Here is a 26,399-nt window from a genome sequence, read left to right as displayed (position 1 = left end):
TTTTTGGGTGTCTAAGTAATTTAGAAAAACTTACTTTCTGTTAGAAAATATAATTTTAAAATATTGCCATTAGATCAATTTTATTTTAAGAATTGCAGTTGCTTTTCTCCTCAGAGGATATGGGTGACTCTCTGTTTTCCTAGTACGTTTACCCTGTTTGCCCTCAGAGAAATGATGGGAACATCGTAAGGATGATGTTGCTATGAAACGATTGTTGTCAGAGAAGAATAGGAAACCTTCTGGCCCTGAGTTGATTTGCTTACCTGAGTGTAGTCCATGGTGTGTTACAGCACAGGGTGAGGAATAGCTGAGAAAAGAAAACTGCCTCTCATTTCCAGCAGTGGCCTTGTTTCACCACAGTGTAGCATTTACATTTGTAGAGCTGTTATCCTGCCCAGTTCAAACTGAAGCTGAGGTCAAGACAAACACATCTCTTTTTAAAAATTTGATTAGTTAACACTAGAATTTAAGATGTTACAAATGTGGTTATAACAGATGATCTGGCATAGATTTCACATATGTGTATTAGTTGATTTGTTTTTCCTGCCTCATTCTACAAAGAATTTAAGGTGTATTTTAAAAAAGACATACCACAACCAGATGAGAAAATAAGTGGTTGAGGGAATCAAGCAGAGGGGGAAATTAAAGTAAGAAAATAATAAAACATAAGGTATGATTAGCATACACCAAAGTGTACCACTCAGTCTTTGTATAGTTGCTAGAATAGGCTACACGTTTGGTTCTAAATTTCCTAATGATATAAGCAAAGAGGGAAGCACAGTCAGCTCCTCGATTCATGCCCATAAGATTAAAACCTAGTTATTCGGGAGAATGTGGATTGATACCCGAGATGTATTGAACTTTAACTTTTTACCTGAGATGTTTCCAGTTCTATCTTTCATTAAAAAAATTTGCCTGATTGAAAAATTTGGTAGTGGGGGTATTTTATAACCAACAGATCAAAATTATACTAACCAATATAATGCATATGTAAACATTTGTTGGCATTTATTTTAAATAGGAGAGATTCAAAGCTGCCCTTCATCGTACACTGGAGCGGAGCAGCCGTGTTGATCATCAAAAAAGATGGTCATGGGAAGGCTCTACAACAGTAAACTCTCAGAATAAAACTGGTAATTAATTCAACTACTAAACTTTAAGTTCATTCATTTTCACATGTAAATATTGGCTCCTAGTATAAGGTTGCATTTACTACAAAAGGTTTTGAGCTTTGTATCCTAGGTGAAAACACTGCCATGTACTTACTCTTTGGCATGCGTTTAAATTTGTGTCATGTGAGATCGCCAAAGAACCAGGTGAAATTTTGTAGTAATTTTATTTTATCCACTATATCCAAAATCTTACCATTTAAACTTGTAATCAGTGTAAAAATGAATAATAATTGATAAGCTTTACACAGCTTTACCCAGTGCATATTTTAAAAATAGTCCTGTTTAATATTGATGTACTGTAAATTTTTCCTATGTGTGGACATAATTCTATACAGTTGCATAAAATGTAAGTTAAATTTATATAGTTTGTAAGGAATGACTGACAGTGAGCATTGTGTACCTAATTAATACACGTTTATGCTCCATAGAAGTACATCATGAACTCATTTTGTTTCAGCTAGTGATGCTTTTTTAAATATGAGTACAGTAAATCTTATATCTTTTCTCAGCCAACAGACATTCTGTATCTACTGAAAAGCTTGAACAGGGGACTTCTGGATTACATAAACAAATGTCATCTGCAAGTCCTCAAAATTCTATTGCCAGGAGTAAGTAGTTATTTCAGGTATTCTACTGAGTTTCAAACCAATGAAATCAATTCTTTATATGTATTTCCACAGTACCACTTTTATTCTTTAGATTGTAGGACATTTCAGAAGAGCACCACGTTGTTTTACAGTAGAGATGGTCATTACTATTCTGTATTTTCATCAGTATAAATCCTTGTTTCTTGATTTGTGTACTAATCATATCAGATGGGTTTGTTGGGCTTAGGTAGCCCAACAAATATGAAACATATTTTGACCAAGAGACATTGCCATTAGGTGGCACAATAATTTATTTTAGAATTAATTCATATTCTGTCTAACCTATAAATGAAATCACTTTTTCTAGGGACTAGACTAGTCATTCAATTTTCATTAAGTTTCATGAATATTACCTCATTTAAGGAAAATAATAGCATATATATATAAAACAGTGGACAGGTTGATCTGCTTCACATATATATAAAGTTGACAGGCAACTATAATTACCTTCCTAGTTGTATAGTTAAGACCCCAAGAAATTAGGTGATTTCCACTCCACCATACTTACTTATGGTTTATATTTTGGTCATTTGATAGATGGATCATGGTATTTAAATTGTACATTCCACTAGCAAGTCCTTGTTTTCCCCCAAAGCAAATAAAGTGGTAACAGTGTTTAATGAGAGAAGTATTGCTAAGCTCCACTTTACAACTCTTCCTAGAGGTAATGCAGTGTTCTTTAAAATAAAGTTATCTACTATGGATACTTCAAATACCTTTTGCTCTTAGTGTTTGCACTTTTAATTAGCGTTCCTTTTTTTTTCTTTTGGCTGCCCCGCTTGTGGGATTTTACTTAGTTCCTCGACCAGGGATTGAACCCGTACCCTACGCAGTGAAAGCACGGAGTCCTAACCACTGGACAGCCAGGGAATTCCCTAGAGTTCCTTATCTTTAAAAAAATCTTTACCAGAGTGTGTGTCAATGACCATTTCTGGCTTGTAGTACATGGTGCTTCTCATTGATAATTGAAATGGATTAGACAACCATACCCATACGGAGAAAAAAACAGAAGTGATCTGGGCAGGAAAAAGACATGGCAGACATATTCCACATCATTCCCTCAAACTTAGCCATAAGAAAAGAAGAAATACCACCTTTGTACCTTGTGAATTGAGACAAAGGCATAATTATAGTTTGAATTAAAAATGTTTCTTTTGTATTATTAGGTGCCTTGGCAGTTTTTTGAGCCATGCTGATTGCTCTAAAATTCCACTACAGAAAAAGATTCTGGACCTCATTTAAAGTATAATTAGTTAATTGTAGCAGTGGTTAACTTAGTAGGAACCATTTCCATTTTTGTCTAAATATTATAGTTTTAGTATGTTGAAAAGGATTTTTGTTTTGTTCATCCTTACGTTATTTGTACTTTTAGAACTCTTAACAGTTTCCAACGATGAACTTGAGAGGTCTTTGATTGTTTGTCAGTCTTGGTGCATCTAATTTTCTCTTGTAATGGTCCAACAAACGTTGATCCACTTTCCACCCTTACCCTCAGTATGCTTTCCCAGAGCACTTTTATGTATAGCCCAGGTTCATTCATAGATTAATGCGGGAAGATATTCTCTAGCACCTTGCTTGTCACGTAATTAATTTATTATTCACAAACTCAATCCTTTAGAAAAATTAGGTAACATTCATTGCAATGTTATGTTTATATACTTTCATTTTAATTTCTTTTAATTGTTTCATAAGCATTGGCCATGTTTTACTATCTAATTGCTTGGAGGAATTAGCAGAGAATTCTTGCAGTTATTTATTACATTTTTAATATAATGAGCAAACACTAGTGTGTTTTCATTAACATGTGTGCCTGCTGTATCAATGAGACATGTAAAGAGAAGGGACAGATGATGACTTTCAAGTTAATAATTAGTTGAATTGCACTGAAGGAACAATTCCAAGTAACTTTTTAATAGAAGAAGGTATGTGTGGAAGATACTTTATGAAAGAATTTGCTTAAAGTTACAGTATATTGCACACTCTGAAATGATGAATGCCGTTAAATTAATGATTCCAATAATTTTATTGAAAATAAAATCAATATTGTCAGTGGCTTACCTTTGTAAAATCCCTTCAAATTGAAATAAAACCTGTTCAATCCAGAGAGGTGAACATTTCAAACTCAAATGAAGTTCATAATCTAACCTGTGATATTTTAAATAGCGTTGCTTTAAATCTTGACTGATTCAAATAGTCTGTTTTTCTTCTGCTCACTGCTGACTTATAATAACTGTTCACACTATTTTGTCATTTCTTGCAGTGTGATAATGAGGGATAGGTGATTTCATCACATGGTCGAATTGATTACACTTCTGTGGTTCATGCTGTGCAATTACATTATCAATTCAAGAATTTTCACAAGACGGTATATTGTCATATGTACTTTAATTTAGAGGTTCCCAAAAGAGCAGTTCTTCTTTAAAGACTTTCATCAGTATCCTGAGCCATAATATTTGAAGTGAAATGGAAAAGACACAAAAGTGTCTTTTCCCATATGACTGGTTTGGGTTGCTAAAATTGTGACATCTATACCAAATGTTAATGATCATTTTTATTTAAAAAATGCTAGTTAAGGGACTTTCCTGGCAGTCCAGTGGTTAGGACTCGGTGCTTTCATTGCCGTGGCCTGGGTTCAATCCCTGGTCAGGGAACTAAGATCCCGCAAGCCGTGCGGCACAGCCAAAAAAAAAAAACAAGTTAAAACTAAACTATAAATTACTTTAGTAATAGATGTTATGGACTGTGTCCAAAATTAAATGTATATTCCTAATTTGGGAACTTCGATGTTGTAAGTATCTGATTTTCCTGCTCAATTTTTACTGTTTCCTAAATAATTTTATTTCACTTCGGATAACTTACTTAAAGAGTAAACTAGTTTTAAGTTTGGGCATGTAAAATTTCTGCATAATACTTGAAATTTAAATAAGATAAAAAATGTTTGGAAACGGGTGGCTCACCCCTGAAATAATATATATAAACAGCTTGTAAAAGGTAATATTCTTTGCCCTTGATCTCCAGAAACAACAGAAAAGAGGAGAAGCTCATCTCTGAATAGAAGATGTAGCAAACTGCATTCATCTACAGAACAAGTGGAAGAAAAAACACCTGGTTAGTTATTTCTATGTACCGATCTTAAATGGTGGTTTAAAAGTGTTATACTTATGTCAACATTCAGCTGCTTGAAAGGCCATTCCAAAACATTGGAAGCCAAAATATCCCTTCTTTAACTAAGAAATGTACTTTGGTGCCATGCTTATTTGGCTGAAGCCAGAAGAGTCTCTTTAAATGAAATATATAATTCTGCAATGAAGCTGAGGAGCTAGATCACAGCATGTTGGTATAGACAGAGTTGTCCTGAAGCACTTGATTCCCTTCAAACGTTTCATCAGTTCGCACATTGAAGTTCTAAATTACCGGCAACATTTTGAACTTCAAAGCTTTGCTTTGTTGCTTCACAGCATAATCCACATCTATCCTTTGGGCGTGTTTGCACTGCTGATGATTACACACTAGATTTCAAAATTATTACTGAAGTACTTCTTTATGTAAAGTTGTTTCTAACACCCCCCTAAGTTTTCCCTTTTAAACATGATTTTCCTTTTTTTTCCGTAACAAACTGTTCACTTACAGAAGACTCTCCATTTAATTGATTCAGGTCACATCCTGTTATAACAAATGTCATTGTCACAGGGATCTTTTTTTCTTTTTTTTTTATAAATTTATTTATTTTTATTTTTGGCTGTGTTGGGTCTTTGTTGCTGTGCACGGGCTTTCTCTAGTTACGGCGAGCAGGGGCTACTCTTCATCGCGGTGTGTGGGCTTCCCGTTGCAGTGGCTTCTCTTGTTGCAGAGCACGGGCTCTAGGCACGTGGGCTTCAGTAGTTGTGGTTCATGGGCTTAGTTGCTCCACGGCATGTGGGATCTTCCCGGACCAGGGCTCGAACCCGTGTCCCCTGCATTGGCAGGTGTATTCTTAACCACTGCGCCACCAGGGAAGCCCCCACAGGGATCTTTTTGAACATAAAAATTTATTGGAGCAAGCTATTGACAAGATTTACTTTTAACAGAATAATTCACTCAGTCTGTTGGAGCTATTGGCAATCGACTTGACCAATATGACTGTCAGTGACATACATCTGGAGGAATCAATGTCAGAGTTGTTTTGTCATGTACAACTATTTTCTCCACGTGTGAGTTTCTCTGTAGAGACTCCATACATTGGGTATGGTTCTGCTAGATACATTACCTGGATTCCTGCTTTGGGGTTATTGTGGTATGCTGGGGCCTTTGCCCCTCTATTCAGGTATTCTTTTCCCTAACAGTGTAGTCCCATCAGGTGGCAGTTTTCAGTCCTGTTATATATGTGTGGCTCTCGTTGCCTCTGCTTTTAGGCTGGGAAAGTTATCATTTGCAGCAGTTCACATTGCTCCTTCTTGCTTTGCATTTATTTGTGAGACCTCAGATCAAATCCTTTCTGTTTGTTCTCATCATTTAGTTTGTCAGCTATACACTGGTCTTTGGGAGAATAATTTAATCCGTCGCCTGTTCATCCCAACAAAAGCATCAGTAGCCAGGACCAAAAGTACTGCTTCATTATTAATTTCTGGAAGCAGTACTCCAGGTAACAGGCATAGAGTAGAGTGTCTGAAAGTGTTAATATTTGTGCTTAAAAGTAGGTTGTATCGCTTAGTTTTTTACAGTAAGGCATAAAAATAATTTGAATCAATACTTTGCAAGTGAGTGATTCTACCCAACATTTTATGTTGCATATTTATGATTTCTAACAGGGTAGAATAGTTATCAGTGTAATTTATAGGATGAGATAGGGACCTTTGGTTGTTAAATTGTAAAACAGTGGGTTTCTTAACCTGTGTTTAAGTGTATCACAGTACTGTAAAAAGTACTGGATTTTAAAAATATAGAAAAACTTAAATAATATCAAGGGAGAAAGTGTCCTACTCCACCCTTCTTTTTTTCTTAAAATGTGGAAGAATAACGTTGAGTGGCTCTTTAGCTTTTAATTAAGAACATAAAGATTGTTAGCAAAATAAAACAGATCTTCAGGGTTATGTGGATTTTCTCATTTATAGGTTACATATCATGTTAGACATGCCTTTAGATAGTAAGTCCTTAGTAATGGAGAGCTCTAGTGCATTGTTCCCATCCTTTTTGTCTTTTTTTCTCCACTTTTTCCTTTCCAGAATATATCCCACCCCCTCTGCTTATTTTTATGTCAATATCCGTATGATTAGTAAACCAAAGTGCTGTCATAGACTTTGTGGTAGTGCAGCTTTACTTCTCTTGGTTCAAATCCCCAACTTTGTTTATGCCTAGTTGTATGTGTGTCAGATTATTTTCTACCAGTCTCCCCTGAGTCTATTGTAAGGTATTCTAATTACTTTCATTTTATTTTAATATATTACTCCTATCAAAAACCTCAATATTTGGCTTAAATTTCTGTAGCTATTAGAAATCTAGTTATTATACTTACTATATTTTCTGTAGCAGTCAGTGTTAAATAAGTGACTGTTTAGGCACATACAAGTATGTAAGTAAAATGCTTTCTCTACCAAAAGTGAGGGACTAAAAAATAACCGAGTCTTATATTTACCAAGACTTTAGAAAGCCACCACCAAATACCTTCCTTAAAATGTTTACTTTAGGGAATTCCCTGGTGGTCCAGTGGTTAGGACTCCATGCTCTCACTGCCGAGGGCTCAGGTTCTGTTCCTGGTCGGGGAACTAAGATCCCACAAGCTACGTGGTATGGCCAAAAAAAAAAAAAATTCACTTTATTATAAAGCAATAAATATTTAGTATAGAAAAAATTTAAATATAATTTTCTATTATTCTAATACCCACTGATAACAATATTTTTCTTTGCGTTTACATATTTTTTAATAGAATGGGATCATAACCTGCTTTTGTTTAAACTCAACATATACCATTTTCTATGTCCAAAAATTGTATATTATTACTCTTAATGACTGCCTTAGTATAGTCCAAGTTTTGTGTTGAATATTTAGATTATATTTAAATATAATTATTAAATTATATTATTAAACAGTGTTGTAGTAAGTAATCTCATACATACATTTTCATTTATTTATCTGATTTTTTCTTCAGAATAACCTAAAAGTGAAATTGCAAGAACAAAGAGTGTGGACTTTTTATTTTAAAAAAATATTGATTGATTGATTGATTTGGCTGCGTTGGGTCTTAGTTGCGGCATGCGGGATCTTTGTTGTGGTGCACAGGCTTCTCTCTGGTGTGCACGCATGGGGTCAGTAGTTGCAGCACACAGGCTCTCTAGTTGTGGCACGTGGGCTCTAGAGCGTGCAGGCTTAGGTGCCCCGCGGCATGTGGGATCTTAGTTCCCCAACCAGGGCTCGAACCCTTGTCTCCTGCATTGGAAGCCAGATTCTTAGCCAGGGACGTCCCGAGTGTGTACTTTTTAGAATGGCTTTTGATACACTGTTGCCAAAATGCTTCCCAGGGAGCATATACCAATCCATACTTCCACCAGCAGTGCATGAGGTTGCCTGGTTCCCAACATTGGTATTATCCCTTTCCTCTATCTTAGCTGGTACCGGATATTATAATTTTTGTCCATTTGTTAGGCTAAAAATATTTAGATTGTTAAAGCTGGAAGAGACGTTGGAGATCCAGCCCATTCTGATTAATGTCTTATTACAATTTTTAGTATGGGTGAGAAAATACTTTTTTATACTCTATTTTAAAACGATCATATATAGAATGCCTTATGTAATCACCTGTAATGGTAAGATCCCTGGCCTTGGTGACATTGTTTAGATTACTTTTAAAAAGCGTTGAAGGTCTTGTAATTTTCTATGAAAATCATTCTGAACTATAGTGTGATTAAAATAGAAACGGCTTACGGCAAACATCAGCTTTGGAGAAGCATCTTATTTTCATCTGGAGTGGACTGTTCTTTTCACAATGCCTCTCTTGGTGGTGGTGCTGCTTTTGAAGTACCAACTTTGTGATGCTTCTGTTCTACGTCTGTGATCCATTTCAGTAAACATTTCTGTGTTGTGTGTAATCCCTGTCATTTCCTAATAAACGCAGTCTCTTTTTGTGTTTATATTGTTACATGGTGCATTTCTGTCTTATCTAATTTCTAGCTGTGTGGAATTTCACCCTCTGTCCTCATTTACCTACAGGCATCCACAATATATTCCAATATGTAAACATGCCCCTGCTTAAGCGTAGCAGTGATGAATTGAAGAGTACCATAGTGCCTCACAAGTCAACAGTGGTAATACCTCCCCAGGAGAAAGTAGACACACCCTCCAAGACAAGCGTGGAAACGGCCCCCAAGGCGAGTGTGGAAGTGCCCCCAGAGGTGAGCGTGGAAGCACCCCCCGAGGCAAGCTTGGATGTATCCCCCGAGGCGAGCGCAGGAACACCCCCCACGAGCATGGAAACATCACCTGAGGCAAGCGAGGATCTGTCCCTTGAGGCGAGTGTGGATCCGTCCCCAGAGGTGAGCATGGACTCATCCCCAGAGGTGAGCACGGAAGCGTCATCTGAGGCTAGTGTGGAAGCATCTCCTGAGGCGAGCGTGGAAGCATCTCCTGAGGCGAACGTGGAAGCATCCCCAGAGGAGAGCACAGAAGTGCCCTCTGAGGCAAGTATGGAGGCGCCCCCCGAGGCCTCCCCTGAGGTGACCATGGGAATGTCTTCCAAGGTAAAAATGAAAGACTCTCCACAGGTTCGACAAGTGCCTTTCATTGAGAAATTTTCTATTAAAATCTGTATGTTTTGTTGTATAGATTATGATAGGTCAGATTTCACAACATAAGCAACTTCTTATTTATAGCGTTCTGTGATAAAATAAAATAAATTCACTTTAATAATTTAAAATGATATGATATTCGTTGTCACAGAGTTTACCCCCCCAAAGCTGGAATATTAGTTCATTTTTAGTAGAAGAGACAAAATAAAGCAGTTTATATGAACAGTGTTTCTAAACTCTGAAGGAATGTTTTTGAGAACTATTGCAAACCTCAGTTAGGATTTAAAAATAAAAGTAGGTTTTAAAGTAAAAGAATTCTTTTAAATTATTTTTATGACATGCTTGAATTGTGTAATATAAATTGTTAGTCTGGAAGAATGTATCTCTGTACCTTATTCTCATGCATGAAAGGAAAATTGGGAGTTTAAGGAGCTATAATTATATGTTATTCAGAATATTTTTCTCTTGAAAAGCCAGCTGCAAAAGGTAATGCTAGTAATTTCTTATCTGATTGTATTGATTTGTTCAGAAATCAGAAACGGACAAACAGGCCTCAAACCCAGTAACGAAGAAGCACCTACCACCATCACAGATACCGTGTTATAGATGGTCATCTTCTCCTACAAGCAGGTGGTGTCCTCCATCTCCCATCAGTGCTAGGTAAGTAGCTTATTTGCCACTGTTCCTGATACGTATTTTACCAGGATAAATTTCACATCAGTGTTTCATAAATAATGTAGTATGCATGGTAATGTAAATATAAAGGGAAAAGCCTTTAAAAATAGGTTTACCTTTGTCTGTTATAAAATATCATATCATAAAGTCAAGACATTATAGTTTATGAAATAGTACACTAAAAATCATCACATATGTATTACAAAACCATACCAGACTTCCCCCATTAACTATTACTTTTTCCCAGCAGGCAAATCCAAAAGAATCGCCCCCCGTCACCTTCACCCGTCATGTCAAAACAGTCGACACAGTTTTCTTTTTCCTGTAGAGTAATTCCTGTGCAGCGTACCGTATTTGCACAAAATGCATTAGGTACTATTGGAATGAAAAGTGAAGCCATCTCTAACACCATTAACAGCTCTGAGGCTGCAAGCCAAAAGGATATGATCTGTGAAGGTGAGTTCCTTCACTAAGAAGTTCATTTCAGCAACACAGAAAATCTTAAGGTAGTTTGGGAACTGTCAATGTCATTTTATTCCCCAGTTCAGAGAACTTTAGGAAGCGAACTTTCTTTTAAATAAAGAGAATTTCACCAGTGACGCTGGCACACTACTTTTTTTTTTCTTGCTGGAACTTCTTACCCCCATTTTTGGAGCTGATACTGGAAGTATGGATGGGTTGGATGAGTGCCATGGTCTAGGTGGTGCCTGCATTTCCTTCCAGCTCCGATAGTGGATGGCCCTAAGGTATTTTCCATCCTTGGAGAGAGCACCCCAGCCATTTGTGGCTGAGCAGGTTTCCTTCAGGAGCTGTAGGGCAGTTTCCATACATAGACCATACATGTGTCAGGTCAGTATGTGGGTTCCAAAAAGTATCATATTGGTATTTTGCCATTCTTTTTTTTAATTGAAGTACAGTTGATTTACAATGTTGTGTTAGTTTCTGGTATACAACAAAGTGAATCAGCTATATATGTGTTCTTTTTCATATTCTTTTTCATTATAGGTTATTTCAAGATATTGAATGTAGTTTCCAGTGCTATACAGTAGGACCTTATTGTTTATCTATTTTATATATAGCAGTTCATATCTGCTAATCCCAAACTCCTAATTTATCCCTCCCCCTGCTCCTTTCCCCTTTGGTAACCGTAAGTTTGTTTTCTATGTCCGTGAGTCTGTTTCTGTTTTTTTTTTTTTTAATTTTAATTGAAATACAGTTGACTTACAATGTTCTGTTAGTTTCAGGTGTACAGCAAAGTGATTCAGTTATACATATATATGTATATAAATATACACATTCTTTTTATACATTCTCTTCCATTATAGGTTATTACAAGATATTGAGTATAGTTCCCTGTGCTATACAGTAGGTCCTTGTTAGTTTTCTGTTTTATATATAGTAGTGTGTTGGGCTTCCCTGGTGGCGCAGTGGTTGGGCGTCTGCCTGCCGATGCAGGGGACACGGGTTCGTGTCCCGGTCCGGGAGGATCCCACATGCCGCGGAGCGGCTGGGCCCGTGAGCCATGGCCACTGAGCCTGCGCGTCCGGAGCCTGTGCTCCGCAACGGGAGAGGCCACAACAGTGAGAGGCCCGCGTACCACACACACACACACAAAAACCCATACAGTGAATTCTATGACTAGTAATAGATTTGATCCTTCAGATTAAAGTACAGTAAATTAAAAAAAAAATATATATATATATATATAGTAGTGTGTATATTTTAATCCCAAACTCCTAATTTTTTTAAAAAAAATATTTATTTATTTATTTTTTATGGCTGTGTTGGGTCTTCGTTTCTGTGCGAGGGCTTTCTCTAGTTGTGGGAAGCGGGGGCCACTCTTCATCCTGGTGTGCGGGCCTCTCACTATCGCGGCCTCTCTTGTTGTGCAGCACAGGCTTCAGACGCACAGGCTCAGTAATTGTGGCTCACGGGCCTAGTTACTCCGCGGCATGTGGGATCTTCCCAGACCAGGGCTCGAACCGGTGTCCCCTGCATTGGCAGGCAGATTCTCAACCACTGCGCTGCCAGGGAAGCCCCCAAACTCCTAATTTATCCCTCCCCACCCCTCCCCTTTGGTAACCATAAGATTGTTTTCTATGGCTGTGAGTCTATTTCTGTATTGTAGATAAGTTCATTTGTATCATTTTCTTAGATTCCACATATAAGCGATATCATATATTATTTGTCTTTCTCTGTCTAGCTTACTTCACTTAGTATGATAACGTCTTGGTCCTAATATGTTGCTGCAAATGGCATTATTTCATTCTTTTTTATGGCTGAGTAATATTCCATTGTATATATGTACCACATCTTCTTTATCCACTCCTCTGTCGATGGACATTTGGTTTGCTTCCATGTCTTGGCTAATGTAAATAATGCTGCTGTGAACAACGGGGTACACGTATCTTTTCGAATTAATGGTTTTCTCCAGATATATGCCCAGGAGTGGGATTGCAAGATCATATGGTAGCTCTATTTTTAGGTTTTTTTTTTTTGTTTTTTTTTTTTTTTTTGCAGTACGCGGGCCTCTCACTGTTGTGGCCTCTCCCGTTGCAGAGCAGAGGCTCCGGACGCACAGGCTCAGCGGCCATGGCTCACGGGCCCAGCCGCTCCGCAGCATGTGGGATCCTCCCGGACCAGGGCATGAACCCGTGTCCCCTGCATTGGCAGGCGGACTCTCAACCACTGCGCCACCAGGGAAGCCCCCTATTTTTAGATTCTTAAGGAACCTCCATACTGTTCTCCATAGAGGCTCTACCAATTTACATTCCCACCAGCAGTGTAGGAGGGTTCCTTTTTCTCCACACCCTCTCCAGCACTGATTGTTTGTAGACTTTTTCATGATGGCCATTCTGACCGGTGTGAGGTGATACCTCATTGTAGTTTTGATTTACATTTCTCTGATAATTTGTGGTGTTGAGCATCATTTCGTGTGCCTTTTGGTCATCTATATGGCTTCTTTAGAGAAATGTCTATTTAGTTCTGTCCATTTTTTGATTAGGCTTTCATTTTTTTGTTACTGAGTTGTATAAGCTGTTTGTATATTTCGGAAATTAAGACCTTGTAGGTCACATTATTTGCAGATATTTTCTACCAGTCCATAGGTTGGCTTTTTGTTTTGCTTATGGTTTCCTTTGCTGTGCAAAAGCTTATAAGTTTGATTAGGTCCCATTTGTTTATTTTTGCTTTTATTCCTGTTGCCTTGGGAGACTGACCTAAGAAAACATTGCTACGATTTATGACAGAATGTTTTGCCTATGTTCTCTTCTAGGAGTTTTATGGTGTCCTGTTTTATATTTTAATAGTCTTTAAGCTATTTTGAGTTTATTTTTGTGTATGGTGTGAGGGAGTGTTCTGATTTCATTGACTTACATGTGGCTGTCCAGCTTTCCCAACACCACTTACAGAAGAGACTGTGTCTTGCCAGTTGTATATTCTTGCCTCCTTTGTCGAAGATTAATTGAGCGTAGATACGTGGGTTTTTTTCTGGGCTCTCTATATTCTGTTCCACTGACCCATATGTCTGTTTTTGTGCCCGTACCACACTGTTTTGATTACTGTAGCTTTGTAGTATTGTCTGAAGTCTGGGAGGGTTATGCCTCCAGCTTTGTTCTTTTTCCTCAAGATTGCTTTGGATATTCTGAGTCTTTTATGTATGGTTTCATAAAAATTTTAGGATTATTTGTTCTGGTTCTGTGAAAAATGTCATGGGTAATTTGATAGGGATCACATTAAATCTGTAGATTGCTTTGGGTAGTGTGGCCATTTTAACAATATTAATTCTTCCAACCCAAGAGCATGGGATATCTTTCCATTTCTTGAAATCATCTTCAGTTTCCTTTATCAATGTTTTATAGTTCTCCACATATAACTCTTATCTCCTTAGTCAGGTTTACTCCTAAGTGTTTTATTGTTTTTGATGCAATTTTAAAAGGGATTTTTTTCCCTTTCTGATACTTCATTGTTAGTGTAAAGAAATGCAATGGATTTCTGTATGTTAATCTTGTATCCTGCTACTTTGTTGAATATAGATGCAAAAATTTGAATTTGTTTATCAGTTCTAGTAGTTTCTGTGTGGAGTCTTGTGTGGGTTTCCTATGTATAATATCATGTCAACTACATATAATGACAATTTTCCTCTTTGCTTCCAATTTGGATACCTTTTATTTCTTTTTCTTCTCTGATTGCTATGGCTAGGACTTCCGATACTGTTGTTGAATAGAAGTGGTGAGAGTGGGCATCCTTGTCTTGTTCCAGATTTTAGCAGGAAGGCTTTTAACTTTTCACTTTTGAGTATTAGATTGGCTGTAGGTTTGTCAAAGCTTTTATTATGTTGAGATATGTTCCCTCTATACCAACTTTGGTAAGAGTTTATCATGAAGAGATGCTGAATTTTATCAAAAGCCTTTTCTGCATCTATTGAGATGATCATGTAGTTTTTGTCATTTCTTTTGTTGATGTGGTGTATCACATGGATTACTTTGCGTTTGTTGAACCATCCTTGTGACCCTGTGATGAATCCAACTTGATCATGGTGTATGATCTTTTTTGTGTCATTGGATTTGGTTTGCTAACATTTTTTTGAGAATTTTTGCATCTATATTCATCAAAGATATTGGCCTGTAATTTTCTTTTTTGGTATTACATGCATTCTTAATATCCATTGACATTACTTAATTTTAAATACACTCGTGATTTTTGCTTTTTGAAGGAATTCCACTGTGAATTCTTTGTAACAGAAATGATCTTTTTATTACAAATTATTTATTCCTGATTTTTTGAAATCCTCTTTTTTTTTTGTGGTACGCGGGCCTCTCACTGTTGTGGCCTCTCCCATTGCGGAGCACAGACTCTGGACACGCAGGCTCAGCAGCCATGGCTCACGGGCCTAGCCGCTCTATGGCATGTGGGATCTTCCCGGACCGGGGCACGAACCCATGCCCCCTGCATCAGCAGGCGGACTCTCAACCACTGCGCCACCAGGGAAGCCCTGAAATCCTCATTTTTGTATGTAGTTTATTTAAAACAAATTCGTCATACTTAAAACAAATATGTCACATGAACTAAAATTTTATGCCTCCATGTGGTCACCTTACTTTACTGATAGTCTTGGTTTCTTTGGTTATCTACAGTTAGCCACTTTATGATCAACCAAATATGTTAGCATACTATTATAACAGTTAGCTAAACAGTATATATTTAGTAAAGATGATGCACAATGTACGCTGGATATATTTTTGTTTAATCGAGTAATTAAGATTTATACACTTGAGGGAATTCCCTGGCGGTCCAGTGGTTAAGGACTCGATGCTTTTACTGCCAGGGCCCAGGTTCGATCCCTGGTCAGGGAGCTAAGATCCTGCGAGCTGCATGGCATGACAAAATAACTTAAAAAATAAAAGATCTGTACACTTCATTTGGACCGAGCATAAGCTTGTCTTCCTCTATATTCAGTATATCTTAAGTTTTTTCCCATAGAGGCAATTCAGTCAGGTATCTCAAAACAGCTAAACCAAAGCAGGAGTACATTATTTCATTTTGGAACAGGTAGCTGTTAAAAATCAACAATATGCTACTTCTGTTGTTGGGGGGTGGGGGTGAGAGGGGGCGGGAGCTGGGCTTTTGAACAAAAGCTGTTACATAAATCACTTATAGTTTATTTATACATTTTAGACCAGGGACATACTGTTTGGTTTTTTTTAACATCACAGGTTGTCTTGCACCTCTTTGTTGGACTTAGAGGCAGTAAGTTCCCTAAACTTAACTGTTTTACATGTTAATTTAAATTAGAGTCTGGTAATAAAAGCACACCAGGGCCTATGAATGCCGAGGAGGCAACAAGAATTTTGGCAGAGAAACGACGCCTTGCTCGTGAACAAAAAGAAAAAGCGGAAGAAAGACTACAAAAAGAGATGGAACAAAGGTTGGCACAAAATCATCCTTTCTATACTGTAAATCTTGGCTGGGGCCTGAATTCTGGAAGTCACACTTTATCCTCAAGTTAGATGTATTATAGATTCTCAAATAGTAACTGACTTTTTCTTCAGTGTGAATCAGAAATGACTCGTCGCCTTCTAAACAAATGTGGGGGGCATTTCAAGCAGACAGGATGCTGGTGTGTAGACGAGTGTATGGTCCTGTTTAGTCTCTATGTGTCATGTGCCGTCAGGTGTGCTGTAAAGATGCATAGAGACCTGAACTCATGTCAGGGGCCTGGATCTCAGTGGGAGCGCCTGAGTGATCACACAAGACTCTTTCTGTTGCCATTCACTGGCATCAGCCCCTTTCTTTATTTCAAAAGTCCTTTATAACTTTAGAATTTGTAAACCTGTTTAAGAATAGGTTGCATACATCATGACCCTTTCCTACTAAATACTCCGTGTATACTTCCTAAGAACAAAAGCATTCTCTGACATAACCAGAGTATAATAACTAATATCAGGAAATTTATTATTTTATTTTCTAATTCAGAGTCAGCAGTTCAATTTGCCATTTGTCCCAGTGACATTCTTTATACATTTTTTTTAGTTCAGAATGAAATCCTTAGACGGCTCATAAAAAATAATATATACACACACATAGGGTTAGTAACTGGTAAAGCAACTTTGCTTGAAACTTTTTTGTAAGTTTGAAAATAAAAAGTTACCAAAAAAAGAAAAAAATTGTAAACCTGGAAAGGATACTTCTTGTGTTTTACTGGGTTTCCAGTGACTTGTGGGCTGCCATTGTCGTGTACAGTTGTGTGCATTCTACCTCAATCTAAAGGTTTCTTGATCTTCGATCTCAAGGCCCATTTGATTTGGGGCCTTCTAATGTACACCTCTGTCCACTGCCTGCAAAGAATAACTACAGTCCTGACTTTGTTTTTAAGTATTAAGTGTTCTTGAATCACAGTCACATGCTTTCCATGTACCTTACGTGGGTTTGGGAGAAAGGAGGAGGAGACATTATGAATAGAAAAAACACCCCTATAACTTGAAGAATATTATTCATTGCTTCATGTAAACAGAGCTGGTTTAACATTTTAATAGCCCTGAATACCAGTCATTGTAGACTGGGCTTTTCTCCTCTGAGCACCACCAGACCCTCCTCTAAATTCCGTCTCTCACACCCCCATGTGAGACTGGGTGTGAGCATACGTCTAAAACAATTACGAAGGAGTGATTTTATATATGTGTGTGTGTGTGTGTGTGCACGCACATTTGTGTTTTAAGACACAAAGTAGCCCACTACTTGATAGAAATCTTTTTCTACTCCCAAGGGCTAGCTTCCCCCATTTAAAAAAGATGAAATTATGCAAATCCTGTGTAGTAACAACACAGAAAAAGTGGTGGATCTGGTGTAAATAGAAATTGTATTACTATACACAAGCAGCTTTACTATAAAAATGCACATAATAAGAGTTATTTAAATATTCTGTGTCATCAGGAAAATGAAAGACATAGCAAAGAAAGCAGATGAAGGCCAACAAGAGGAGTTCTCAAAATTTGGAGATGGGCAACCACCAAAGGAGATAAAGAAGAAAGGAAGTCAAGAACAAGAAGACCAAAAAGTAGAACTCCAGGTTTGCCGGCTCCCCACTTGATCAAGGGATGAGAACCAGATTCTAAAATTCAGTAGAAACCCAAAGCAAAAGTCTATTTCTCCAAGACAAAACAAGCAGATGCTGCATGCTCTAGTTGCATTCACATTACAGTCTCGCTATTACCAGTGTCTCTGTGAGTTGTTCTCAGCCACCCTTGGCCGAATCCCAGAATGTTTTCCAAGTGAAACAAAAGCAGAAAGCAGCAAATTACAGATGAGCAGTCCTTTAGTTTGTCTCTATAAATAATATTATAGCTTGGTTTCGGCAAATCCAGATCGCTCACAGAGATTAAACGTCCTGTGTGAGTTTTCTCAGCCCTGTATTCTGTGGTGACACTTAACACCTGCGCCACAACAGATAAGATACAAACTATGAATGCCTCATCAGATTCACTGATGAGAATGTTACCCATGTAAATTTAAATCACCAGGTAAATAAACCCCCAAACTGAGCTCAGACTATACTCAGTTTAAATTATTGTTGTAGCCTAATTTATATTCCAGTTTTAGTGTATCATTTATCAAAATCAATTAATATGTTACATAAATGATTGTATGCATTTGCATTCCTCGAGAAAGTACCTTTAGGAATCCTCTTGCTGCTTTTGAGAAGTGTAAGACTTGGCTTCTGATGCCTGTGTCAGTGGAAGACTACATAATCACATACATACTTGAAATGATCGTGGTCTGACAACCCTGAGGTCCTGAAGGGGATTAACGTGGCTTGTAAATCCTTGTGATAATAGTTAGGCTAGTTCTGTATATTTTTGCTAATGGTTTGAAAACTGATGATCCATGAATGTTATATATGTGGGTACTCTCAATCAAAAGGTTACATTCTTTTATTCTGGATAACATCTTACGGTTTCACTGATGTCACTCAGATATATTGAGATTAAATGATATTTTTATACAAATTTTCTAGAAAAGTGATGCCAAAATAAAAGCTCAGGAGGAGGCTGACAAACGCAAGAAGGAGCACGAGAGAATTATGTTACAGAATTTGCAGGAGAGATTAGAAAGGAAAAAGGTACTCCTTCCCTCTGTTTGGGGGGTTTGATTCTTTGTTTAAAACAATGTTGGGCACATGATATCAAAACATGTTTTTGAAAATGACAAGTAAGTGATATGCTAGCCTTGATTGTTTTCCCTCTGTGCTCTCTTATCCAAGGATCTGGCCCCTTCTCCCTAGAATGATGTCCTCTTACTGATCATCCCTCTCCCTCGTGGACCACTGATGACCATTACAGGGATGTCTCTATACAGCAAATCTCTGGGAACAAAGCTCCTTTGAACAGAGTCACTCAGGTCATGGTAGGGGTTGGTGGAAGTTAGAGTTTTTTCTAAGCTGGGCTGGAAATTGCAGCAACTGAGTGGGAAGAAGCAGAAGGTGGAGGCTTCCCTGAGAGGCCAAGGCGCAGGCTGTTTGTAAGGTAGGACCTCACTTTGTACAACCCAAGTGGCTTGTCTTGGAGCAAGGAGGGCCCTGGACCAGGCAAGGTACTTCACGGCGTCTCTGTTAGGAGATCAGTCACCCCGAGGAGGCCAGAGAGCTGCAGCTCCCCTCACCTTCAGGAAAGAAGGGAAAGCTTATCCCTCCTGCGTGTGCTCCTTCTAGTAACAGAACCTCTGACGGGGTTGCATTGTTGGGGTGCATTTTTTTCATTAACTCGGCTTCACGCGTGGGCTGTTCAGACTAAAATCATGCTCACAAGTTCTAATTGGTTTGCAATAATATGTTCTTAGTCTTAAGTAATAAACTTCCACGTCGGCAAAATCAGGAGTGGGAAGTCATTTGGATTTCTCTGTTAGGATAACAAGTACACCCATCACTGCTCAGGGTGTTTTCTAGATGATCATGAAACTAGGCTAGAAGGAAGGCACCCAGGTGCCGGCCCAGGGTCTTGCATCGGTTGTATCTGTGGCGTTGGAGCAGTCACTGATATTGTCCGCTTCTGGAACATGGAAATAATCAACTTCTTCAGGACCAGTGTTTTGTTTTTAATCTGTTTTCATGTTTGAATTTTTATTTTCCTTTAAATAGAGAATTGAGGAAATTATGAAGCGGACAAGAAGGCCAGATTCAAATACCTCAAAGGTAGTCTGTGTGCTCCTACCAGCAGTGTATAAGAATTCCTGTTGCTTCACATTCTTGCCGACTTTTTAATTTTTGCCCATCTCTGGTGGTAACGAAATAACATCACATTGGCATTTCCCTGATTATTAAAAAGGTTGAGCATGTTTTCATACCTTTAGTTAGCTTTCATGTTTTTTCTTGTGTGGAACGCTTGTTTAGGTCTTTTGCCCAAACTTTCTGGCTGACTTGTCTTTTCCTTACTCATTGGTAGTTCTTTAAGTGTTCTAGAAACTTCTCCTTTCTTGCTTGTATGTGTTGCAGATATCTTTTCCCAGTTTGTGGCTTGTCTTTTCTTCTTGCTGTCTGCTGCTACATAGAAGTTCTTGATTTTCACATCGCTGAATTTATCAATATTTTTGGATGACTAATGGAGTCGGGTGCCTTATTGGCCATTTGGAGATTCACTTTGGTGAAGCGCCTTTTCAAGTCCTTTGCCCCTGTTTCCATTCGGTCACTTGCTTTTTTCCTATTGACCTGTAGATTTTACCTGCTCTGCTTCTGAGCCCTTTGGACATCTGTATTGCAGTTATTAGCCCCTGTGCAGTAGTTTGCCTCACACTCTCATAATGTCTTTTGATAAACAGAAGCTTATTTTAATGAACTGAAATTTAGCAGTTTCTTTCCTTTATGGTTAGTGCTTTCAGGGTATATCTCATAAGTATTTGTTTACCGCCACCCTTCCCTCCCCGGCCCCAGTGTCCTCCCTTTTGATGGTTTGCGTGCATCTAAGGTCTTTTCCCCCTAGATTCTGTGTTCTTTACCTTCTGAGCTACAAAACTGATATTTTGCCTCTTTACAGTTGCCCAGTTGTGGTCACTCATATCATGAAAATTTAGAATAGAAATGTCATTCCTGAAAAGTGCTGGGAGTTGCCATCTCAAGGATCATTTAGCCCATTGGCCTGAGATGCCCTGCCCCAAGCAGCAGCCAAGAACTTTTTTAGCCAAGGCCCCACCTTGGCAGAGCCCCCATGCCAGCCCAAAGCTGTTGCCCCTTGGCTCCCACTCAGGGAAGTCTTTCATTCTTGAGTGGCTTTCCCTAGCTGCAAGACACGGGCCACCTGTCCTGTCCTCTGTAGATTCTGTGGGCCAAAGAGGTTAGATTTTTTTTTACCTTTTAACTGAAATGACAAAAAATAGCCATCAATCCAGGTGTGAAATCTGTCTTTTAAAAAATTTATTTATTTTATTTTTATTTTTGGCTGCGTTGGGTCTTCGTTGCTGCACGCGGGCTCTAGTTGTAGCGAGCGGGCGCTACTCTTCGTTGCAGTGCGCGGGCTTCTCATTGCGGTGGCTTCTCTTGTTGTGGAGCACGGGCTCTAGGTGCGCGGGCTTCAGTAGTTGTGGCATGTGGGCTCAGTAGTTGTGGCTCACGGGCTCTAGAGCACAGGCTCAGTAGTTGTGGCACACGGGTTTACTTGCTCCGGGGCATGTGGGATCTTCCCGGGCCAGGGCTTGAACCCGTGTCCCCTGCATTGGCAGGTGGATTCTTAACCACTGCGCCACCAGGGAATCCCTGAAATCTGTCTTCTTTGAAATAACTAAGTCAGGATGACTGAATATTAGCTGTAATCATGACTTTCATTTTTCATGGTAGGATACAGAAACATTCAGCAATGATGCATATGAGGAGGACGAGGCAGACGATGAGGACGAGTCAGAAAGTGACAGTGATTCCTCTGATGACATGCATCCGTCAGGTTTGCTTGCCTTCTGAGTTCTGTTAGTCGGTATTTAGAAGCTGGACTGTCTAGGCTCATCCAGAGGTTTCTCCACTTCTGAGCTGTGTGGATTTGAGCAGGTTACTCAACCTCTCTGTGTTCAGTTTTCCTGTCTGAAACAGGAGAAGCTAATGTTGTTCTCTCCCTAGGGTGGGCGTGAGATTGCAGTGAGATCATGTAGTGCTAACAGTGCCTGACACATAGCAAACTCTCAATAAATATTAGCTGCTGCTACAGCTGTTACTGTGTTTCGGGTTGTGCTGAGAGACTGTAACTGGCAGCTCTTTCTCAGCTCAGTGTGAGGCTTACTAGCATCTCGCAGTTCAGGACCTTGTGCATTCATGACTGACCATAGGTAGAATGCCACTCCCCGCCTCACTGAGAGAAAATGAGAATCAGGTCGTGATACGAGTGCCCCTAAGGTGTATTGTTGAGTCTCGTTCATTCCCTGGTGGGTAGGAACCACTTAATGGCCACAGTAATGGCACTTGAGAAAACACGATTCGTTCACCCTTTATGGCGTAGCGGGTATCGAACACACAAGTCAGGCGCTCTGCTAGCTACTGGGACCTCGAGGAACCACAGCCAGTGGGGAGCCAGACATGAACAGACCGGGGCGCTGCCACAAGCTGGTCACACTTAAAAGAAGTTTGGCCAGAATGCCATGAGAACGGAGCAGTAGGGGCAGCCGAGCTGTAGGCTCCATCTTAGGGCATTGGAAAAGGTTGAGGTCGGAGGTGAGACTAAAATAAGAGGGTCATCAGGAGGAGGGGCGAGAAGTGCGGTGCCATCTGGCCCTCTGGCCATCATTCTTTGCTGGCAAAGGAGAGAGGGCAAGTTCCTTAGAGGTGGCGCTTTGTGCTTTGAGGGCTGGCTGGGCTTGTGCCCTGGGCAGTAGTCCAGGCCATGGCTCCGGGAAGTGCTGCCATGAGACAGCTCCTGCCTTCAGGCAGGCTCCCTCCCGAGCCGGCAGGCACCTTGCTTGTCTTGTTGTTGAAACTCCAGTTTTAATCTTGTTGCTCTTTTTTTTTTTCCTCTAGCTTTTATAAATGGCATGGAGTCATCCACAAAACCAAAAACACATTTTAAAAATGTGAAGAACACTTGCAAGCTGGTGTTTTTAGATGCGACTTCTAGCTACATCCGTAAAGAGACAAAAACACTTTTAAATTGTGACATGAAAACCTTCAGACAAAAAAGAGTGAAAGACCCTTTGAATCAGACAAAGAGTGCCAGGTGAGTCCCTAGGTGAGTTCATCAGAATACACTTGGAAGGGTTATGATTGGCATTCTTAGAATGGTGCATGAGATTATTGACTGAGCTCTTAGTTTGTACCAAACACTGTGTCAAGGACTCGACTTATAGAAACAAACTAATCCCCACAGCAGCCTTGCTTAGTGAGGATGAGCATCCCTATTTTTACAGGCGAGGAAACTCAGGCGTGCAGAGATTATGGGCCTTATTTGCCCAGCATCCCACTGTTCAAGGGCAGAGCCCAAATTCAAACCCAGATACACCTGACTCCAAACTGTGCTTTTATTCATGCTGGTTAGTGTTGTCTCATACAGTCAGGGAAGGGGACATTGATTGAGTGACTGCAGTATACCAGGCATTTTAACTATTTTAATTCTCCTTGCAACTCTGAGTTTGATATTAAAGTCCTCACTGTACATATGGGAAACTGAGGGTCAGAGGGTTAGGTCAGAAGAACAGGACCAGATTCCTGGAAAGGAAGGCTCCTTGGGCAATGGCCTGAAAAGACATTAACCTGCAAGGCCTGTGGAAACAATCTGCTAAGAGACTTGGTGATGGTGTGGAAAGGGCACTGGAGCTGGTAAACCCACATGAGTCCTCACTCCGCCTTACTGGCTGTGTCCTGGATCTGCTTGCAGTAGGGACAGCGTCCCTAGAGCCCTGTGTGCGCAGCTGCTCCTGGCCCCCCTCAGCGTTCCCATGGAGCCCTAGGACCTGGGAGGACACAACTTGGAAACCAGTGTGTTCTGTCATCTCCAGGGTCCCTTCCATCCAGCCTTCCCATTCTGTGATTCTGAAAGTTTATTTATGTCCAAGACATTTCTTAGAATTAAATAATAAAGCTTCTTTCAGGCAAAGCCTTGGTTTGGGGATAATCCGGATTATAACCAAAATATCTCTTTCCAGATCCTCCACCAAAAGAACAGCCAACCGAGCAGCCAAAACCGGAAAGGCAGAAACCAGCAACACCATGGGACCTTCCGAGAGCTTACATTCAGAGGCACAGGATTGGGTCTGTGACAAGATTATTGACATCACAAGCGAGGTAGAACCACCTAAGTCCAGTATCCCTCCTGATAGCCGAAAACACCATCTGAAAGGTCCCATGACATCCTGCCTAAGTCACCAGCCGCCTATAGACAACAAGAAAACAAGCAAATCTGTTTCTGCTCGATCAGGTAAGGCCTCATCCCATCTTCACTTCATTTGAAAGGTGGTTGACCTTGAACCCTCCTGTGTTTCCAGCTGTTCCAAGGTTGTCTTGGTGAGAGAGAAGACAGTGGTTGGTCTAAAACTAGGTTGATGTAGAAGAGCCCTCCATTAAGTTAGTTTTGAGAGGGTAAATGACTTGATTCTAATTTTTATGGCCTGCATTTCCTGCCAGATACACAAAGTGGGGTTCATTTCAAACCCCAGACCCCTCAGGTTCCTCTGCGCTCCTGATCCACTGGCTGCTCTACAGCACACAGATAATCATTCAGGGCAGAGGGTTAGTGAGTTTTTTGGAATTAGGCTCTCAACTTGTGTTTCCAAAACCAAAAGGCCTGTGTTTTTCTTTCCTTGAGAAGCTCTCTTTGAAACTGAGAGGAGCTTGGGTCCATTTGGGGGTTGGGGAACGTTTATAAGAGCACCAGTGTGTCAGCAACTCCAGGGGCACTACTGAGGGTCCCAGGCCCACCTCAGAGCGGAGCCAGGGCCCACTTGCTGTGGAACCAGCATTTTCTCTACTAACCTTCTTTCTTTTCTTTTTCCCTCTGGTCAGATATGTAAACCTCATCCAGCCTGGAAGAGAAGCCATTCTCCAACTCTGGATTTTGACCTCCAGGCACGCCTCTCAGAATTTCTCCACGTCCTACTTGAACCTGGCAAAGAAAATGACTCTCAAAAAAAAAAAAAAGGGAAACATCAAAACGTCATCTTAACATATCTCAGAAGATGCTCATATCATCTTGACTCTTGCCCACAAGCAAGGGTTCTGAGTAAAGAGTCATTTTGTTTTCTTGTAAAAATCTTCATGTCTCTCGTTCTTGTGTTTTCCTGCCAACACGTTTGAGTGTGTATCAAGGGTGTCTTTATAAAGTGCTAACTCTTGAGTTTCTAAGAGAATCTCTACCAGAGGAATAGTTTTTTCTCAGTATATATTTGAAATCTTAAAATCATGTTTACTCCATTTAACAATTACTTTAATTTACCAATAAAAACTCACATTTGATCTTGTAGAGAACATGTTGGCTTATTTGAGGGCCTCAAGATTCCTCACGAGAGCTTTGTTTGGATTGTTCTTAATATACAAATACAGAAGGTTGCAAAATATTAAATCACATTTTACCGCTATGTACATATATTTCTAACTCTGCCATAGTCTGCCAGCCCCGTACACAGGCACTGATACCCCCAAATACTGGGAGCCCTAGAAGGTGTGATCTTTAGCATCTTCCCTGCTTTTGTCAGTGTTTCATTTTGAAGTACATACTGCGGTTTATCTATAAAAACATGTTATTATTTTTATTGTGTACATAAGGCAGTATTTGGCTGTTGTCTGGTGGGGTATGTTTAATTCCTCTAAATGTTTACTGTGTATAATCTTTTTCTGCTTGTGCTCTCCAGGCTTGCCCTTCAGTATACACTCAGGCTTGAGATGTGGAATCAAAATTTGCTTGCCTTTTTCTAGCGGCTGGCTGCGAGTGAGTACATAACCGAAGTGTTATTCTTTGGTCCCCTTGATAGGCACAGAGACATACACAATGTACACGCACACACGTGTACACAGGATATATATTTCCTGAAATCCACTGAATCCTGCTTAAACCATTGACTAAAACTTGAATTCAAATTAGTGGTCCTAATGCTAATGAGTTTTCTGGTGAATCACAAATAGTTTGAAGCAGGCCTGTGTTCTTTGTAGCCACCAGTCTTCGATTAGTAAAAGGAAGTAGTTATTCTTTCTGATTCCCTAGTTCTTTGCTATTCAGAGTACTGTATCTTTGTTATAGAATAGAGCTTGGTGCCTTAGATTTAAAAACTTTTTATACACTAGCTCTTTTATAAAAAAGGCAGAGACAGTCATCTTAACAGATGTGATTCTGATATTTTTCTGTACAGATTTCACATGTTGAAACACTGTTACGCCTTCATATAAATGTGTGTGCTCTATACAATAAACTTTGCGGGTAAAGCAAGTTTTATTCTTATTTTAATAATAAAAAATGTACTGGTGGTGGTATAAAGGTGACACCAGTTGTTAACCAAGCTATGAACACAGGCAACCGGTATGTTCAATAAGTAATCAAATCCTCTGGTAAGTAATCAAATCCTCTGATGCCCCTCTGCAGTCACTTGGTAATTTGGTGGCGTTCCACCGTGGGACATTAAGATGTGAATTTTGAACTCTGGTCTTCTTCCTGCACCTGTTTCAATGCTTGTTAATTCTTCCCTGTGATGGCTCTGA

The 26,399-nt window shown here is 39.5% G+C and overlaps 1 protein-coding gene across 4 annotated transcripts in view; it reads left to right on the top strand.

Moving 5' to 3' along the window:
* MAP7D3 (MAP7 domain containing 3) overlaps positions 1-26,147 on the top strand; it is a 35,085-nt gene extending 8,938 nt beyond the window's left edge. Inside the window, exons 6-19 of one of the 4 annotated variants that reach the window (XM_082609044.1) lie at positions 1,022-1,133; positions 1,682-1,780; positions 4,838-4,927; positions 9,003-9,553; positions 10,107-10,237; positions 10,503-10,708; positions 16,046-16,178; positions 17,684-17,819; positions 18,765-18,869; positions 19,884-19,937; positions 21,573-21,675; positions 22,737-22,932; positions 23,858-24,129; positions 24,714-26,147. In XM_082609044.1, coding sequence (XP_082465170.1) covers positions 1,022-1,133; positions 1,682-1,780; positions 4,838-4,927; positions 9,003-9,553; positions 10,107-10,237; positions 10,503-10,708; positions 16,046-16,178; positions 17,684-17,819; positions 18,765-18,869; positions 19,884-19,937; positions 21,573-21,675; positions 22,737-22,932; positions 23,858-24,129; positions 24,714-24,721 — 2,196 coding nt within the window. In that variant the 3' untranslated portion in view covers positions 24,722-26,147. Of the gene's footprint in view, positions 1-1,021; positions 1,134-1,681; positions 1,781-4,837; positions 4,928-9,002; positions 9,554-10,106; positions 10,238-10,499; positions 10,709-16,045; positions 16,179-17,683; positions 17,820-18,764; positions 18,870-19,883; positions 19,938-21,572; positions 21,676-22,736; positions 22,933-23,857; positions 24,130-24,713 lie in introns of all 4 variants that reach the window. The other 3 variants (XM_082609043.1, XM_082609046.1, XM_082609045.1) reach the window with 3 other exon arrangements.
* Positions 26,148-26,399: the final 252 nt, after the last annotated feature.

This window comes from Mesoplodon mirus (assembly GCF_964341445.2).
Source record: "Mesoplodon mirus genome assembly, chromosome: X".
NCBI classification, from domain to species: domain Eukaryota; kingdom Metazoa; phylum Chordata; class Mammalia; order Artiodactyla; family Ziphiidae; genus Mesoplodon; species Mesoplodon mirus.
The sequence above is the reverse complement of the archived record's forward strand: the minus strand, read 5'-3'. Positions and strand labels throughout refer to the sequence as shown.